The sequence below is a fragment of the Somniosus microcephalus genome, chromosome 7, assembly GCF_052327205.1.
Source record: "Somniosus microcephalus isolate GS21.2 chromosome 7, FLI_Smic_1.0, whole genome shotgun sequence".
NCBI lineage: Eukaryota > Metazoa > Chordata > Chondrichthyes > Squaliformes > Somniosidae > Somniosus > Somniosus microcephalus.
Window position 1 is genome coordinate 64888716 of NC_140993.1, and position 19362 is coordinate 64908077.

General features: G+C 44.6%; 1 protein-coding gene across 2 annotated transcripts in view; it reads right to left on the reverse strand.

The window, feature by feature from the left end:
• Positions 1-753: 753 nt before the first annotated feature.
• The window catches only part of LOC147114671 (serine/threonine-protein kinase Nek6-like), a 59305-nt gene continuing 40696 nt past the window's right edge, over positions 754-19362 (reverse strand). The window contains exons 8-11 of one of the 2 annotated variants that reach the window (XM_085992519.1): positions 15234-15374; positions 6305-6412; positions 2792-2854; positions 754-1663 (exon numbers count right to left, since the gene is read on the reverse strand). In XM_085992519.1, coding sequence (XP_085848645.1) covers positions 1556-1663; positions 2792-2854; positions 6305-6412; positions 15234-15374 — 420 coding nt within the window. In that variant the 3' untranslated portion in view covers positions 754-1555. The remainder of the gene's footprint in view (positions 1664-2791; positions 2855-6304; positions 6413-15233; positions 15375-19362) is intronic. The other variant, XM_085992520.1, reaches the window with a different exon arrangement.

Sequence of the window (19362 nt, forward strand, 5' to 3'; positions counted from 1 at the left end):
GGAAGTTATTTAAACTTGGATAGAAACTTGCTTAGACCACACTTGAAGTACTATGCACAGTTCTGATCTCCATATTATAAAAAGGATCTAGAGTCATTGGGGAAGGTGCAAAAAAGATTCGCAAAGATGATACCAGAACTGAGAGATAAATTTCAGGAAAGATTGAATATGCTGTGGCTCTTTTCTCTAGAAAAGAGGTTTAGGGGTGACCTGATAGAGGTATTTTTCTGTGCTGTATATTCTGTGTCAGTCTATGTAAATCATAGAATCATGGAATAGTGCATCACAGAAAGAGGCCATTCAGCCCATCGAGTGTGCACCAGCTCTTTTGAAGAGCAATCCAGTTAATCCCATTTCCCCGCTCTTTCCCCATATCCCTGCAATTTTTTCTCCTTCAAGTATTTATCTGTGAAGGAATAAGCAATATACCTATTCAGAAAAATACACCATTCTATAAAAGAATTCTGACTTTATTAAAACATGGCAAACTGGGCTTGAAAATCTAAGAGCCTTAACAATGGAAAGCTGTAAACAGCATACAGGCTATTGAGATAAGATAAGTTGTTGATACTGAATCAATAGCCTTATTGAAACAGGAGATTAGAGGTTCCTGATAGTCTGAAGCTTTGGAAAGAACACAATGGTACACCCTGTTAAGGTGTCTTAAACCAACACTTCGGAAAGAAACACAGAAAATTAAAGAAACATATGCCTTTGTAAAAATAACATCAAATGAAACACAGGAGACATGAGTCTGTGTTACAACCAGTTGAGGTAACTAAGAAGACAATGGTGCACCCGGTTGAGGTGTTTTTAATTTATACGTCGTAAAAAGATACAAGTAGAAGACCTTGGTAAGAATGACATCAAATAGATGCACCTGCTCCACACCGTTTTTTATGATAAGCTTCCTAAGGGTAGAGACATAATTCTTAATGCTACAAGCGGATCTAACTGTAAAAATAGCAGGGGTCAGCAGAAAATGATTAGAGATAATTAACTTACATCAGCAGAAAACTTCACAGGAAATACCACTGAGAAAGGGTATAAAAATTGAACTTTCAAATGGGAAGATAGATTCGCTGTAAAGGGGCAAAGCAATTCTCAGGCTGCAGATGCAAGCTCTGTAAGTCTTCAACTCTTTGTATCTCGGGGAATCAAGGTATTGTATTTGATTTTGGTGGATATCCTGGAATAAACTGAGAACTGTAAAACTAGTGAAGTTAAGATTTGAGAATAAGGATCTCTGCTAATAGAATTGTAAGTTTTTTGCATTTGGAACTGTTAAGGTTGCGATTGAATCACCAACTGTAAATTACATGTCATTTCTTTAATAAATCTATATATTTTTAGAATTGTCTCACATAGTACTTCTGTATCAAACTTGCGAACTCAATCTCTGTATGCTCCTTGGTGAGGAGTTACAGAATTCTGGGGGAGTTTTCTGGACCTTCATAGTATCCGGAATGTTACAGTCTAGCTAAACTTATTAAAAGTGCTATCTGGAGGACGGTAACATCTTCAGGTTTAGCGAGAAGCGAGAAGCAGTCCCATTTCACTCAGAAAACACTTCTGTTGAAAGATTCCTAATGAAGTTCTGAACTTGAACGGCATCAGGCCTTGTGGTTGAGTCAATGTTCAGCATCATGTTTAACTGTTTGGTCTGCAAGATATCAGAACAAGCACGTACACATTAAACACCAGTAGTAATCAGTGCTGCAATATTACATGTCAATACGAGAAGCAGCACAACGTTTAAAACCCCCCAGTGGATAGTGATCAGGAGCAGATCCTGGGCAATTCTTTCTCCTCCTTCCTTGCCTTGGAGTGCTGAGGCCAATTGTGGCACCTTTTCTGGCAACTCGCCTGATATCGGATTGTAAAGGAGGGCTTAATGAGGGTACAGGGTAATATGGGTGTGTGATGTGCTTAATGGCTAAGTCAGTTAAAACTGGTGCATTAATGTACTGAGTGCACAACCGAATTGGCTGTGCTGCTTATTTTGCTGAAATGAAAAATATACTAATTTGTGACTGCTTGCTGGACCTTTTTAATGCATTCTGAAATGAGACAGCCTTGTGATGAAACAATGGGCCTAAGATAGTGATAGGAGCGGGAAAATGGCGAGACAGCTATATGATTAACTATATGATTAATGTTAAACAACTTAGCAAACTGGAGTTCTGTGAGGAACGAGCTCATTTCTGGAGTTCTTTTGCACAACAACTCCCATCACGCTATAATAAATCATTCAGGGTTGTTTAGTAAGACGAAAACGGTGTTTAGAGGGACACTGTGCAGTAACAAGTGGTAGAGTGACCAGACGGTGAAGTATGAAGATTGCCTAGGCTACGCTCTTCTACCCAGAGGAGGAATGGGGTAATATCGTTTTACTTCTCTGTCAATTACTGCTTAAATACGGAAATGTATTCGAACTCATTTGTGTTTAAAATAAAGAACCATTGTACCAATTTTGGTGTCACCTCCGAATCCATTACAGCATAGACGAGGGAGGCAACTTGCCCTGTTATCACCCCACGGCAGGTAGTGTATTTACTCACCAATCTACTGGGGCAGTATGTTGTAACTTTTGACTTTGTCACTCAAGGCATTCATTGACCATCAGCACCCACCCAAAACTGACTAAAACCACTACTATTAATTCTAAAAATACAGAAATCATTGCAAAACCACGATCCATTCTAAAAATATAACTGGAAGTACCAATAGTACCATATAAAAGATAGGTCTTAATTCAGCTAATTCAAAATGATGTTTCAATAATTCTTACCTCTTTGGGAAAGTTCCTTGTAAATTCTATGGGAAAATCACAAACTTTTGCTTTAGTCCATATCTGTTGAAAAGAAAGCAGTTATTCTTTCGGTAGGTTGTGAATTAAACATTTGTTGTGATTCTCAAGGGAAAGAAATCCATTATTTCTCTCACATAATTTTAATCTCGGTATTTTGTGTTCAAAACACTAAGGAGAAAAAGTAAAATGTAAAGTATAGGTTTGTTCCAGTCTACACCCAAAACCGCACCCAGACTCGATATGTACCAATCCTTAAGTGTCAGCCATGTCTTAGTTGGTAGCACTCTTGCCTCTGAGTCAGAAGGTTGTGGGTTCAATTCCCACTCCAGAGAATTGAGCACAAAAATCTAGGCTGCCACTCCAGTGCAGTACTGAGGGAGTGCTGCATTGTCGGAGGAGTTGTCTTTCGGTTGAGATGTTATACCGAGGCCCTGTCTGCTCTCTCAGGTGGGCGTAAAAGATCCCATGGCACTATTTCAAAGAAGAGGAGGAGAGCTATCCCCGGTGTCCTGGCCAATATTTATCCCTCAAATCAACATCACTAAAACAGATTATCTGGTCATTATCGCATTGCTGTTTGTGGGAGCTTGCTGTGCGCAAATTGGCTGTCGTGTTTCCTACATTACATCAGTGACTACACTTCAAAAGTACTTCATTGCGCTTTGATACATCCTGAGGTCATGAAAGGTGCTATATAATTCCAAGTCTTTCTTTTCTTTTGTCACTGCACCGACTCAATTAGTACCAATCATTGACTGTCACTGCAACCAGACCAAATCTGTACCAATCATTAACTGACACAGCATCCAGACCCAATCTGTACTGTATTCACCCGGTACTGCACCCAGACCCAATCTGTACCAGTCCTCACCCATCTCATCACCCACTCCGAACCCAATGCTGAGCTCAGACCCAATCTGTACCAGTTCTCATCCAGACCCGATCTGTACCAAACCAAGCCCAATACTGAGCCGAAGGTCAATCTGTACCAATAGTCACCTGACACCATACTTGACGTAAGAAAACTACTAGGCACTTGGTCTAAGCGTTAAACAAAGCTTTAATCAACTGTTTTACAACATGGAGATCTAGTTCTTTCCTTCACTAGTTCCTATAAAAGAATGTCCTGAGCAAGCTGGGCCCATGCCCGAGTATTTATACTCTCCCTGGACAGTGCCACCAGCAGGCCTCCCAGTATTATTTCATAAGTCATTTCCACATGAATGGCTGATTCATATCAATACTCATGCCCGATCTGTACTAATCCTCACCAGCACTGAGCTCTTATCCAAATTGTACTAGTCCTCATCTAACACCATACTCAGACCCAAGGTCTAACAGTCTTCACCCAGCACCCACACTGACCCAAGATTTAACAGCCCTCCAGGAGAGTTAAAACCAGTTCACTCTTGCAAGCGCCCAGTGTTTGGCTCAGCAACAGGATTGGCAAAGGGTTGCTGTCAGGAAGTGCCTGACCTCCTTGGGTGAGGGTTATGCATGGTTTCTTTGAAGTCACGTCAGCTCCAAAGTGACTTGCCTGGCAATGGAAGGTAGGAACCAAGTCAATCCTCTGTGGGAGACTCAGTAATTTGACACTTGAGCCAGGCAGATCTGGGTCAGAGGCCCAGTTAAAAAGAGTCTTATGCAAAATGAGTTTGGGAAGTCACAACCCATTTATTAGTGAGAGTGTGTTCAAATAAAAAACACCCTCAATTTGGCACCCATTGGCAGAAGGAGTAAAGGGATGAATGTCCTGGGAAATGTCACACTGGTTTATTGGGCGAGAGCGACTGTTCTGAGTTTGGGGATTATCGCACATTGTTGAGTAGGAGATTTACTCTGCAGTTGACTGTGTCCTACCTGACCAATTCATAAGCACAACTCAAAGATCCAGCCACTTTATCTAACCTAATGGCCCATTGAGAGACTAATCTGTTACCACTGAATTAACATATCTTTAAACAATTAGAAATAATTACTAAAGTTCTGTTCCTGAATATTACCTGTGACTGAAAATGGATTAATATATTTGTGGGTTGTATAGTACAGTAATGCTCTTTAGTTTTGCTTACCAACACACCTGAGTTTCTTCTCATCAATGTGTGCCTTCCAATTTGATTTTATCTACACTAGTGCCCCTTTGCACACTCCTCGAACAGCCAATGCGTTGCTTAAGCCCCAGTACTACGAACAGGATGTAGACACAACCTTACTTGAGAAGATGCATGAGAAGCAAAGTGGCCTTTACGGGAACAGAGATAGTCACCTGAATGTGGATTACTGAGCATATCAGCGCTGGCTCAGAAAGCCTAAGGATGTGAGGAAGATGTGCAATGCCTTGAGGATAACCACCAAAGTACAGTAATGGAGAAATGGAATTGCTGTATTTACATGCACTGGATTCACAATTTTCAATTTTAAAGTAAAAGTTACCACAAACAATGTAATTGGAAGTCATTGTAAGCCTTTTACTGACACAGATATAATTGTGTAAACATGTCATAATGAAGGTGGTGCTTATTTTTTAAAAAGGGGTCTCATAACATTTTGCATCGTGCTTATTATGAATGTGAAAGAAAGCGAATACAGCACATAATTCTTGCTGAATAGCCCTACCATTAATATCTACTCATGCCACTTTCACTGAAAAATAACAGCAAATAACAGCAGTACTTGTAGAAGCAGTAACACAAAGAAGACCCTGACAAGCATGAAGTTACAAAGTGATATAGACAGACTAAGTGAGCGGGCTAAACTATGGGAGGTGGAGTTCAATGTGGGGAAGTGTGAGATTATCCACTTTGGATCTGAGAAAGACAAATCGGAATATTTTCTTAATGGTGAGAGACTAGGAGCTGTGGAGGAGCAAAGGGATTTAGTGTTTATGTACACAAATCACTAAAAGCTAGTGCACAGGTAGAAAAAGTAATCAAAAAGGCTAATGGAACGTTGGCCTTTAGCTTAAGACAGTTGGAATATAAAAGTGAGGAAGTGATACTTCATTTGTATAGAGCCTTGGTCAGACCCCATCTGGCATACTCCATTCAATTTTGGCCAACATACCTCAGGAAAGAAGATATATTGACATTGGTGGGCGCACACCGCAGATTCACCCAAATTATACCAGGGCTTAAAGGGTTAAATTATGAGTTGGGAAGGTTGAGGGGCTGATTCAGTGATTTCAGCTGGCTGACAGTAAGGGCATCATGGTCGGTTTCAACACTTCAGTGCTGGGGATGGGACTCTCAGCATGGCTCATGCTCTGATCACTATCTAGTAGCTCCTGCTGGAAAGACTGGTGGTGTCCTGATATTCAAACAGCCTGCCAACACTCACCGTCGAGCATAAAGAATGGGCGTATGAGTGAGAGTGTCAAAGACCCATGTACTCATTCTCAGGAATGACTTAGCATCTTTAGGGAAGAAGGGAGAAAATTAAGCAGTAGAAAACTTTTTCTCTCTTATGCAGCCCACATTATTGATTAAATCCTACCTTCTGCTTTTCATGATTTGTTCCAAATTGCAAGGCAGGCACCATAAGTTCAAATAATATGAGACCCAAGGAATAGATATCCACTTTGTGGTTGTATAAATCAGATATCTGCAATCAAAATTTTTTAAAAATCACACATTAGAACTATATCACAACAAATGGAAAGTTGGATATAATAAGACTCAGTGCAGAGAATACTCCTCCGATATCCCATTCATCACATTCCTTAATGTTTCATCACCTAAACCTACGCAAGAAAAACAAGTTTCAATGTCGCGAATGTGTGACTCAGGCATTTATTACTTGATAGGCTGGGTGTCTGTCAAAAAAGAAGCCCACCAACATTTTTTAAAGTCTCCAAACCAAGCTACCAAGAAAACTACACCTGTAGAGTTTCCATGTGCCCAATATAGAGTGCACACTCTCCTCCATAGGGACACATCCTACTTACCTAAGTCCAAAGAGTTTACAACAACTTGCATTTATATAGTACCTTTAATGTTGTAAAACGTCCCAATGTGCTTATGCTTTGTTTGGCAGAGTCAAGACTTAGGGACTGCCAAGTGTGCACAAGGTAAACCAGCTAAAACCCATAGCTTACCAGTACAGAGCATTGATAAGCTCCCTGCTGCTTGTCCAACTAGAACTACTCTATACCTATGTATGGATAACCGTAGCTGTCGTAAAGACAGCGGGGTTTAATTGACAGCTGGTTGACGGCTGACGTCATATCCGGGGGCGGGATCCGATGCCATCTTGGCCATGCTTGAGGTACTGTACTAAGAGACACAGAGTCAGGACTGAATAAATGGCACTCCACTACAACTGCTTGGGAGACTCGTAATTACGTTATTAAGATAACATTACATGGTACCAGGATTTATAGAACTCACGATAAGGACATACTACAACAATGGAAGGAATAAAACCTCCGGCTAGCCTGCAACTAGAAGGAAATGTGGATGAAAATTGGCGTGTCTTCAAGCAATGCTTTCTTCTCTACCTCACAGCGATTGATGCTTCGACTAGCTCTGGAACATGTAAAGTAGCTTTGTTGTTAACAGTGGCTGGCTCGCAGGCAATCGAGCTGTTTAATACATTTACGTTTGCAGCCAAAGATGATAAAAATGATCTGGACAAGGTGATAGAACGGTTCGACGAATACTGCACTCCAAAAAAGAATGAAACGTATGAGAGATTCGTGTTTCGCTCCCGTGTGCAAAAGCAAGGAGAATCCTTTAATTTTTTTTGACGGACTTGAAAATAAAAGCACAAACATGCAACTTTAGGGACCTGAAGGAATCGATGATATGCGATCAAGTCATTTTTGGAATACTCAACAAGAAGGTGAGGGAGAGAATGCTTAGAGACAATGACCTAAATTTGGATGCAGCAGTGAAAAAAGTCATGCTAGTGAACTCTCAGCCATGCACACGAAAACTTTCAAAGGGAGCAGCATAGCAGCGGGCGGGAGCGCCCTGGGGCTGAAAAACCTGCCGGTGGATGTGGTACACAAAAGGGACATAAGAGGGCCCACGGAGTTCAAGATGATTACGCCTTACGAACGCAGACGGTGCGGTAATAAACACGTAGCCAGACAGTGTCCTGCTTATGGGAAGAACTGTACAAAATGTAAAGGCAGGAATCACTTTGCCAAGATGTGTTTTTGGGAAGAGAAAACTGAAAGTAAAAAGACAGTGCATGCTATTGAGACTGAAGAGACAGGAGCAGAGACTTTGTTTGTTGGAATGGTGCAAAATGAGTCAAAACAGGGCAAAAATGCTAATGAAGTGCACTCTGTAGGACCGAAGACTGAAGTTTGGATAGCTCCCTTGCTGGTAAATGGCACCATTGTTCCCTTTAAGCTAGATACAGGTGCTAAGGCAAACCTCATAAGTTGGAGTGATGCACGGAATCTCAAAGTGCGACCTAAAATACTGAACAAGACAGTGTCTTTAAAGGCATACAATGGACAAAGCATTGAAACAAAAGGAACGTGTAGGCTGAATGTTAAGGTAAAAAATCACATTCACCCTTTGACCTTTGTTATAGTGCCTGAAGGACATGAGTCACTGTTGGGGGATAAGGCCTGTGTGGATTTGGGCTTGGTAAAACGAGTCTATACTATCAATGAACTGAACTGTGTGCAGAGTGCCCCCCAAGATAGTACAAATCTGACTCATGAGACTATAGCACACAAATATGCAGATGTATTTCAGGGTTTCGGAGCACTGCCCTTTACATACTCCATCAAACTGAGAGAGGATGCACAACCTGTGATTCACACACCCAGGAGAGTTCCAGTGGCTCTCCGTGAAAAACTGAGGAAAGAGCTAGACCGCATGGAGGGACTAGCTGTCATAAAGAAGATTGAGGAACCGACTGACTGGGTAAATTCCATGGTCTGCGTCAATTCAAAGAAAACTGATAAATTGCGTGTCTGCATGGATCCCAAGGACCTTAACGCCAATATCAAAAGAGAGCACTGCCAAATTCCAAAGAGAGAGGAAATAGTCAGCGAAATGACGGAAGCGAAAGTCTTCTCCAAGATGGACGCCTCGCATGGTTTCTGGCAGTTGAAACTTGATGAAGGAAGTGCTAAGCTGTGCACTTTTAACACCCCGTTTGGTCGATACTCCTACCAGCGTCTGCCCTTTGGTATTAGCTCCGCCCCAGAAATCTTTCACAGAGCAATGGAGCAAATCATCGAGGGCCTGGAGGGAGTGCGGGTGTACGTGGATGATCTGGTAGTATGGGGCTCCACTCAGGGGGAGCACGACACCAGACTGGAGAAAACACTTCAGAGAATACAGCAGTATGGACTCAAACTAAATAAAGACAAATGTCAGTTCAGTGTCAATGAAATCACATTCCTCGGAGACAAGATCTCTACAGAGGGGATTCAGCCAGACAAGTCAAAGGTAAAGGCTATACATGACATGGCGAAACCAAACGACAAGAAAGGGGTTCAGCGGGCCCTTGGCATGGTTAACTACCTAGGAAAATTCATTCCAAATCTAGCAGTGAAAACTGCTCATCTGAGAAAACTGCTGCACCAAGAGACAGAGTTCCAATGGGGACATGGACATGAGAGAGAATGGAAGGGGCTGCTACACATTCTAGCAAGTGAACCCCTACTGAAGTTCTTCTGCCCTAAAAAGAGGACAAAAGTGTCCACAGATGCCTCTAAGAATGGATTAGATGCTGTCCTTCTACAGGAAGATGAAGGAGAATGGCGACCAGTGGCGTATGCGTCACGCTCCATGACGGCTACAGAGTGCCGGTACACGCAAATCGAGAAGGAGTGCCTTGGCTTGGCATTTGGGTGTGAAAAATTTCATACCTACATCTATGGTCATCCCAAGGTTATCCTAGAAATGGACCATAAGCCACTGCTAGGGATCGCAAAGAAGAATCTGTGTGACATGTCACCACGGATACAACGCCTAATGATGAGACTTCAACGTTACGATTTTGAGCTAACGTATGTGCCAGGGACACAAATGTTCATTGCAGGCACACTATCCAGGGCTGTGCCTTACGCCACACAAAACAGTGAATCAGAAGAGGATGTGGCTCTTCATGTGGATATGGTCTACGCAGCATTGCCCGCCACACAGGAACAACTATCAATGATAGTCACAGAGACATCAAAGGACCCAGTCCTGAGTAAAGTAATGAGAAATCTTCAAGAGGGCTGGAAGAAAGGGTCATGTAAACAATATTATCACATTCAGTCTGAGCTCTCTGTGGTCAATGGACTACTGCTTAAGTGTGACAGGATAGTAGTGCCCACCTCTATGTGACGAGAAATGCTCAACAGGATACATGAAGGGCACCTGGGTGCAGAAAAGTCAAAAAGGAGAGCACGTGAGGCACTTTACTGGCCAAACATGAACTCTGATATTGACCAGTTGATCAGCGAGTGTGCTACATGTCAGCAGTATCATTACAAGCAAACAAAAGAGCCCTTCATTACCACAGAGCACCCATCACAACCTTGGGAAAAGGTCAGAACTGATATATTTCACTATGAAGGAAAAGACTATTTGTTAGATATTGATTATTATCCCAATTATCCAGAGATGGCTCTCTTGTCCAGTACCACATCAAGAGCTGTGATAACTCACCTGAAGTCAATCTTTGCCAGGCAGGGCATCCCTCTAACCCTGGTCTCTGATAATGGCCCTCCCTATGCCAGCCATGAGTTTCAGTCATTTGCTTCAGAGTATGAGTTTAATCATGTAACCTCCAGTCCGCTCTATCCTCAGGCTAATGGAAAAGCGGAGAAGGGGGTACAGATTGTGAAAAGACTATTAAAGAAAGCAGCACACAGCAACACTGACCCATATCTGGCCCTGATGTCGTACAGGGCGGGCCCGCTAGCAAGTGGCAAGTCTCCAGCTGAGCTCTTACTGGGTCAGAAAATCCGTACACGACTTCCCAGTTATGTCACACCTGACCACAGAGATGAGGTGTGGGCAGACAAGGCTCGGAAACTACAACAGAAACAAAAAACACTTCATGACCGCACAGCCACTACACTAGTGCCTCTACAGGAGAAAGATATAGTTTGCATTGAAGGGCCTGAGTCATGGCCTAAAAGAGCCACCGTTCTACAACAGGTCGCCCCCAGGTCATACAGTGTCATGACAGAGAACGGCAATGTGTTTCGCAGAAACAGGAGGCACCTACTGAAAACCACAGAGACCTTTCAGCCTCAGGAGGACGGAGAGGATGATGAGATGAGGGAAATGCCACAAAGAGACGAGATGAGGGAAATGCCACAAAGTGACGAAGGACACAGTAGTGATAATGTGACAAGGGACCTGTGTGGTACAGACATGAACTTAAGGGATACAACTGAGGTGGTTTAGCAATCTCCCGTTCAGCCACGCAGGTCACAGCGCACCAGAAAGCCTGTAGTTAAACTTGACCTGTAGACAGGGATTGATAAGACTGTAAACAGTTAATGGACTCCTGGGTGTGGGTAAGGTTTATACCTACCTGCAATTAGTTCAACGGTGTAGTTACACTGACTGTTTCGATATGATGTTAACAAGTGTTCTGTGTGTTATGTTATGTTATGTTGTTGCTGTGTTATGTCTTCATTGAAGGGGGAAGATGTACGGATAACCATAGCTGTCATAAAGACAGCGGGGTTTGATTGACAGCTGGTTGACGGCTGACGTCATATCCGGGGGCGGGATCCGACGCCATCTTGGCCATGCTTGAGGTACTGTACTAAGAGACACAGAGTCAGGGCTGAATAAATGGCACTCCACTACAACTGCTTGGGAGACTCGTAATTATGTTATTAAGATAACATTACAACCTAAAGGCAGGGTTGTCTGGAACCATGTGGGAATACTCCTAGCCACCTCTGACAGGTCTAGCCCTCCATATTGTATTAGTGAGCCAGATTTGCTGGTCAATCAGTAACTGTGCCCTGGAGTACTGCAGACTCTAAGTAGTTTAGGCATTGGATTACCAAGTCTACCACAGAATTCCCAGGCCTAGAAATTGGCCTGAGGCGCCCAAGCGGCGCAAAGTTCGCCTGGGTGCTGGAATTTGTGCCGCGATCGCCGCATTAGCGATCGCCGTAAATTCAGTTGAAGTGCCCCTAGAGGGAGATGGGGCGCGGCTCGAGGCGCTCCGCATCCCTCTTAGGGCGCTGAAAGTGAATTTCGCAGCGCTACGTGCCGCAGCGCCACACGCTGCGGCACGGCATGCTGCGGTACTGCAGGCCTTCCTCCCACTGTTAAGGGGGAGGGGCCTGCAACAGCGCGATCCCCGATCGCGAGTGCCGGCAAAAGAGCCCGGTACCGAGGAGAAGTGCCGGGCTCTCGGGAAACAGCCGGCAATGCTGCGGGGTGGGGGGGGGGGACTAGGAGGCCGGGGACGGAGGTGCTGGCAGGCGGCCGCCGAAAAAGCGGCCGCCCCGCACCTCCACCTTAACTTGCGCTTCTGCCGGCGCAACAAGACCCCGTGAACCGGGCGCAGGTAGCGAACGGCGCTACAGCGGCGTTCACTACCAAATATCGCGATCGGGGCGTGAATGGGGCGCTGCGCACACTGATGACGTCATCGGTGGCGGCGCAGCGCAAAAGGCTAACGCCACCATTAGCGCCCCTGCTGAATATCGCGGGAGGCGCAGCCAGTGGTGCTATAGCCACTGACTGCCTCTTTAGGCGCTAACAGGTGGCGCTACTCACCCAATTTTCCCCCCCCAATCTTTCATTGTCAGGTTTGTCCTCTTGGAGCCAACTGGACTCTGAAGAGAATCCAATTACCTCATTAGACAACTAACAAGTGTGGGTTTGAGCTCTTGATAGTTGGACATCAGATGGCGGGAACTATTTATGAGCGGTAGGGTGAGCAACACAACTCACCAAAAGATGGCCACTATCCTCCTGACCATAGCATGGGCACACAACATATTCCATGGCATGAAGGTTCCACCCATAGGAGGTGCGGAACTTCAGCAGTAGCCAGAGGTTATGTTGACCCTTGCCCTCTGGCTTTCTCCTCTCTCTAGTTATTTCAAGCTATGAAACTTCTGATGACGGGTGGGTGAACAAACTTGTAGACCTTTGCTGTCTGCTTGTGGGCTAATAACTAGAGTGGCCCCAGAGAAGCTCCTCCTTCCAATTCCCCCTTCTTTTCTCCGAGGAAACCCCTGCACTTCATGCAATGATTTGGTTGAGATCAGAGCCCAGATTTTCCAATGGACATTATGTTAACACTGGCAGTAGCCCCAAATAAAGCTGATTGGAACATCAAGGCTCAGTGGAGCAGGGTTGAAAAATCAAACCTGGAATAAGAGCCATATAGTTTGACCACAGCATCACTGAGATAGAGAGGGCGAAGTCTGCCATGGTTTCCTCTCCTTATTACTATCCAGTGATTTCTGGACAGTATGGGTATCAGAGAAGAGCAGGATCTATCCACATAAACAGTCTGCTGATATTCACTGCCTGGTCTCACATGGGATGAAGGACTACTTGAGGGGGGGGGGATCTAGGATTCTGCAATTGTACCTCATCATGAGCCACCCCTTAAGGAAAAGAGGAAAGAGAGAAAAAAGAAAAGTAGGTGCATTTCTTAGCATGAATGCTCCAGAATACGGTAATTGTAGCATTTACCAACTTCATGAAAAAGTCATTTAGCTTTTGCCTCCTGACAAAAGAGGTTCAGGAGCCAAGACTGTATACAGAAATTCTGGAAGGGGAAATCACAATGTCCCGCAGGATTTTACAGTCATTAATTTTAATGGATGAAAAATTGTGCAAGTTGTACTGAACTCCAGACCAGAATTCTCAGTATGCACTCCTGTCGTGTGAAACTCTGTATTGGGAGCACTGATATGTACAATCGACCCCTGTATTCGGTGAATCCTTATCATGTTTGAGGAGGGAGAAAGATCGGAAACACCACGCAACGCAACACAAAGAGGCTTTTCAGTGGAGTTAATATTATATTTTTGCTAAACCTTTTTTCGTTCATTGACAAGCGCATTCTCAGCCATTTAAGTAATCCGATACCTGAGCCAGACAGGTCCACAGTGCCCCAGGGATCTGTTATTAGATGGCCAGCCAGCTTGGCTCATTGTCAGAACTAGGAAGGGTAGACCTGTCACTGGGAGATGGGATGCTTCTCACAGTGCTCTAGTTAACCCTTTGAAAGTCAATGCTCAAATGGACAAGCAGCAGGAAGCTGACCAGTGCTCGGTCTTTGTTAAGCTATGTGGTTTCAGCTGACAAAACTCCAGTAGTACCTCTGTGCATAACCCTAAACTGGGACTCTGCCAACTTGCAGAGTTTGCTGGACTTGGGTAAGTGGGGAGTGACACAATGTATACTCCATATTGGGGGAGCAGAAGGCAGGATTTTCAGCTTGGTAAGTTGGTGTGAACGATTTATGCTCACCCGACGTGACTGCCGTCGATCTCAGAGAATTTGGCCGGGGTCAAGCTATTTTAAATATTTTTGAATGGCCCCCAGTGGGATTCTTGCATGCACAGGGGAGTTTGCAACAGAAGGTGGTGTGTGTGTGAGGAAATGGCAGCTGCTGGTCTTGGGCATCTGCGACAGTGGAGTGGTGGGGCCAGCTGCCTAAGGAGCAGCTGAAGAGGAGCCCAATTTTCATAGCGATTTTAAAATTTCACAGGATCATAGGTCACAATCAGTTGCCTGTGATTGATTGTACTCTTGGAGGGGCCTTTTAAAATTGAAATGCTCTTCTGTCCATCATAGCAACACTGAACACCAGTAATGTGCTGACATCCCTTGTGGTCAGTGTTGCAATGGTGGTAGTTTTTACAAAATTCATTCTTGGGATGTGGCCATTGCTGGCAAGGCTGGCGTTTGTTGCCCATCCCTAGCTGCCTTGAGAAGGTGGTGGTGGACCTTCTTTTGAACCGCTGAGTGAAGCGACTGGTAAGCCAGAGGGTAATTGAGTCATTTCTGGATTATTAGTCCAGGTTTCTGGATTACTAGTCCAGTAACATAACGACTACACTACCATACACCTCAGGGACAGGAAATAAGTTGTATGACATTATATTTGTGCGGACGTATTCAGTGGCTACCATTACTTCCAGCAGAAAATTCCAGAAGTGACGTGGATCAACGCGGAGCTGACCGAATGCCTCTCTGGCTGATTGTCCCAGTCTACTCCAAGTCCACCCAAAAATGGGTGGAATGGCAGAATAAGGTCTGACATGGAAACTCTACTCTGTGGATTTCTGAATAGTTTGTTTTGGAAACTCTTAAGCATGGTGAGGGGTTGCAGACAACTGGAGACCAAATAAAAAAGTTTTGGAGAGACCTTCTTTGAATTTCTTGATTCCCTATAGATGGAGAATGGCTCAAATATCCAGTACTCCTGGCAGATCCTCAGCCATTAGACATTCACAAAGTACTCCAACCTGTTCTGGTGCCATGTATAAGCGAGTTCCAGCGCCTGGTGACCGATGAAACTGGTCAGATCCTCCTCTCTTCCAGGATGTAACAAGGCCAAAGTCTCCAATTTTGATATTATTGTCCAGTGCAAAGAAGATATTGGCAGGCTGTTGGGCAAGAACAGGAACGTCAGATTAGGGATATCAGATCAGGAAAATCAGATCAAGAACATGAGAGGAGGAACATCAGAGAAGCAACATCAGAGGAGGAACGTCAGATCAGGAAAATCAGATCAGGAACATCGGATCAAGAACATTAGAACAGCAACGTCAGATCAGGATCATTACAGGATCATGACAGTGCGGGCCTGAGTGAGAGCGGCGGCAGCGGCTTAAAGAGAGCTGAGCGGCGACTTAAAAAACAAAAAAACAAAGAGTGACATCACAGGACAGCAGGTAGGTGATTGGTTGGTGAGTATTACAGCTCTTTTGCTCTCCAGGTTAGGTAAGAGAATTAAATTCAGAACTGGGAGAGTATTAACTACTATAACTTTAGTGAATTAATAACTTAAGCTAAATTAACTAATTAAAACTAAAAATTAAAAGTTAAAATAATCGTTTGAATAAATACTGTAACTAATTATAAAAATAAATTACGGTTAGATAGAGATGGCAGTGCAGGTGGTATGTTGTAACTGCAGCATGTGGGAGTTGGTGGAGACCAACGAGATCCCGAGCAATCACATCTGTGGTAAGTGCCTGCAGCTCGAGGAACTTCGGCCCAGAGTTGTTGAGCTGGAGTCTGAGCTGCAGACATTGTGATACATCAGGGAAGGGGAGAGTTACCTGGACACTTGGGCCGCGATATCCCCAACCTCGGCGGGTCCGGTGTGGCTGGGGTCGGTGGCAGGTTGCGACCACGCTGCTGGCTCCAGCCCGCTGTCCAAAGTGATCTTACATTGATTGGGGTTGTTAAGCCCGCCCAGCGCATTTCCCGGTCAATTGAAGGAAGTGGGTCTGATGACGTCTCTTGATGACGCGCCATTAGCCGATTTCCTGAAAGGGGCCATGTCCAAATTAATTTTGACAGTTGTGCTGCCGGTGTTCTACAGCATTGAGGTGCTGCAAACATTGACAAGCACTGCACAAAGGTGCAGGCCTGCACCCAGGCTCTCCCATGAGTCACAGCATGCAGGGAGGTTCTCTTCCCTTCCAATGGGTGGAAGAGACCTCCCCAGGAGATCAATGCAGCCTGGTTGCACATTGCACAGGAGGACACAAGCAGGGATGTTGTTAGGAGGACCAGGCTGTAGTGGCGTAAACTTTTCAATGATCTCAGTAGATCACGAAACGTTACTGCAAAACCACACTCAACCTCATCCTGCTGTGCCATTCATCACATCCCCATCACTCTGCCTTTCCTATCCTACTCCTGTACATCCTTATTCACACCAACTTACCTTGCACCTCCACCCATCCCTCTCAATCTACATTATCACTTCCCCATCTCACAATCCACCCCTCACATTCACCCTCATCCTAGTCCAATCATACCAAGTAACAACACACAAGGGTTGACACTTGGGTATTTTAGCTAATGTTCTTGTGAAGTTTCTGTTAATGTGCTGTCAAACATTGAAATCTTTATTTTCTGCACTTTGCGTTCTTGGACAGATTTGTGCGCACCTTTGAAAGTGGCTTAGTGAGTTGCAGTGAATGGTGAGAAATAACGGTACCCACCGCAATGGCCATGAGTATGGAAGGAATGGCTTGGGCATTGTAGGGAAGCTTTATGGTGTTGGTGTGGGGTGGTGCCAACCTGGCACATCATGTGGCAGCCAGGGTGTACAGCGTCAAGTGAAGAAAATCTGGTCGGATGCTGATGCCCTGTGTCCTGTGCAGCATCAGTTGATTGCAGAGAAGGTTGGTGCTGCTGGTGTGCCTGGTGCTGCTGGTGTTGGGGCTGATCATAGTGGGATTCTGAGGACCAAGGTGAGATAGTTTCAAGGGCACCAATGCTGATGGAATAGATGGCAGGTGAAGTTGAGATGACAGAAGCAATTTGTCAACGGTGAGAGAGGTTGTTCCAATGAGGTGATACTGAATACAGAGTTTGCTCCAAACACTTGCAACCTGCAAAAAGGTCAATCTGTCTTCCAAATGCAGTAAGCAACAACTTCTGAGCTTGGAAAGTGAACAGCTGTGAGATGGGAGCTTTTATAGCACATTTGCAGCTGTCAAGTAAAGAAATTATATCATGGTGACACAACTCCTGACCTGCTTACCTGACGTGATCCCCGAGCAGTGGGGAACCCGTGGGCAACTTCGTAAAATTTAAAGGTGAGTTCAAATATATTTTTAAAGTGTCTGTTAACAAGCTCTTAATCACCTAATTTACCTCCCCCGCTGCTTGGTGTCAGGTCTGTTCACTGACTGGCCCGACATCTGAGAAACTAGCATGGTGGCGGGTTGACAGCGGGTTCCCTACCCGCTGTCAAAACATTTTTTTTCCCACCCGGCCCTCCACCAAACACGCCCGCTGACCCCTTGAAAAATTCCATCCTATGTTCCGGGAGGCAGTCACACCCCTTAGGTTAAGCAGTACTTTAGAGTTAGTCAATGGTCAGGGACAGGAGGGTGTGACTGCGGTCAGGAAGGTATGGGTATTGAGTAGACTAGGCTTATATTCCCTAGAGTTTAGAAGAAAGAGAGGTGATTTCATTGAAACATACAAAATCCTCTCAGGGCTTGACAGGGTAGATGCAGGGAGGATGTTTCCCCTGGCTGGGGAGTTCAGAACCAGGGGTCACAGTGTCAAAATAAGGGGTCAGCCATTTAGGACTGAGATGAGGAGACATTTCTTCACTCAGATGGTGATGAATCTTTGGAATTCTCTACCCCAGAGGGCTGTGGAGGCTCAGTCATTGAATATATTCAAGACAAAGATGGATAGATTTTTAGATATTAAGGGAATCAAGGGATATGGGGATAGTGCAGTAAAGTGGAGTTGAGGTAGAAGATCAGCCATGATCTTATTGAATGGCGGAGCAGGCTCGAGGAGCCGAATGGCCTACTCCAGCTCCTATTTCTTATGTTCCTATTAGACATCAGAGCAGGAACATCAGAGGAGGTTCATCAAAGCAGGTACATGAGATTAAGAACATTAGAGCAAGAACATCAGATCAAGAACATTAGAACAGGAACATCAGATCAGGATCATTCGAGCAGGAACATCAGAGCAAAAACATTAGATCAGAAATGCCAGAGCAAGAACATCAGATCAGGAACATCAGATCGGGAACATTAGATCAGGAACATCAGATCGGGAACATTAGATCAGGAATGTCAGATCAAGAACATTAGATCAGGAATGTCAGATCAGGAATGTCAGGGAAGGAATTTGATGTGTGGTACTGAGCCATGAAGACCAGCAAAGGAAGCTGTGGGATGCTACAGTTGGCCTTTCTGGATAGAAATACCAGTGAGGGATCCCACTCCTGAACTTTATCCAGTGACCCTTGCTGGAAAATGCATGTGTAAACTTCAGTGAGGGAAGGATCGAGCTCAGCTAGGTGCCTCCTCTAACGGTAGAATAGCCTGCTGACACACATTATTTAGACACATATGAAGAACGGTCAATTGGATAAGGTAATAAAGGTGGTGCCCACGGAAGTGTGAGTCAGAGACTTCAGGAGGGGAGAGGAGAAAACTGGGAAAAATGAATAATGTTTTAATAGATTCTTGAAGGGCACTCTCAGTAGGTTCCACTATTAAATTACTCTCACACAAGTTGTTTCGGAGAAAGTAAGGTCACAAGCTTCCCACTAGAAGGATGTGACTGCAAGGCACTGACAGTGATAATGGGGCACAGTTACATTGTTACTACATTGTTAACCATTGTAGAGGTGTAGAGGTAATGGGAGTCATTTTATCATAATCCGATTCAGGCAAGGTGTAAAACAGGTGGCTGACCCAATCCCGTCAGTTTTCTGATAGACGGGTTAGGTTTAAAATTACCCCCAAGGTTTCTGGGATAGAACTTTTATGGGGGTTCCTTGTTCTCCCCTCGTAACTCCAGCGGAAACCCCAAAGAAATAGCATAAACAGACAGTTTATGTATTTTTTTGGGGTTCCCACTGAAAGTGCATGCGTGTGG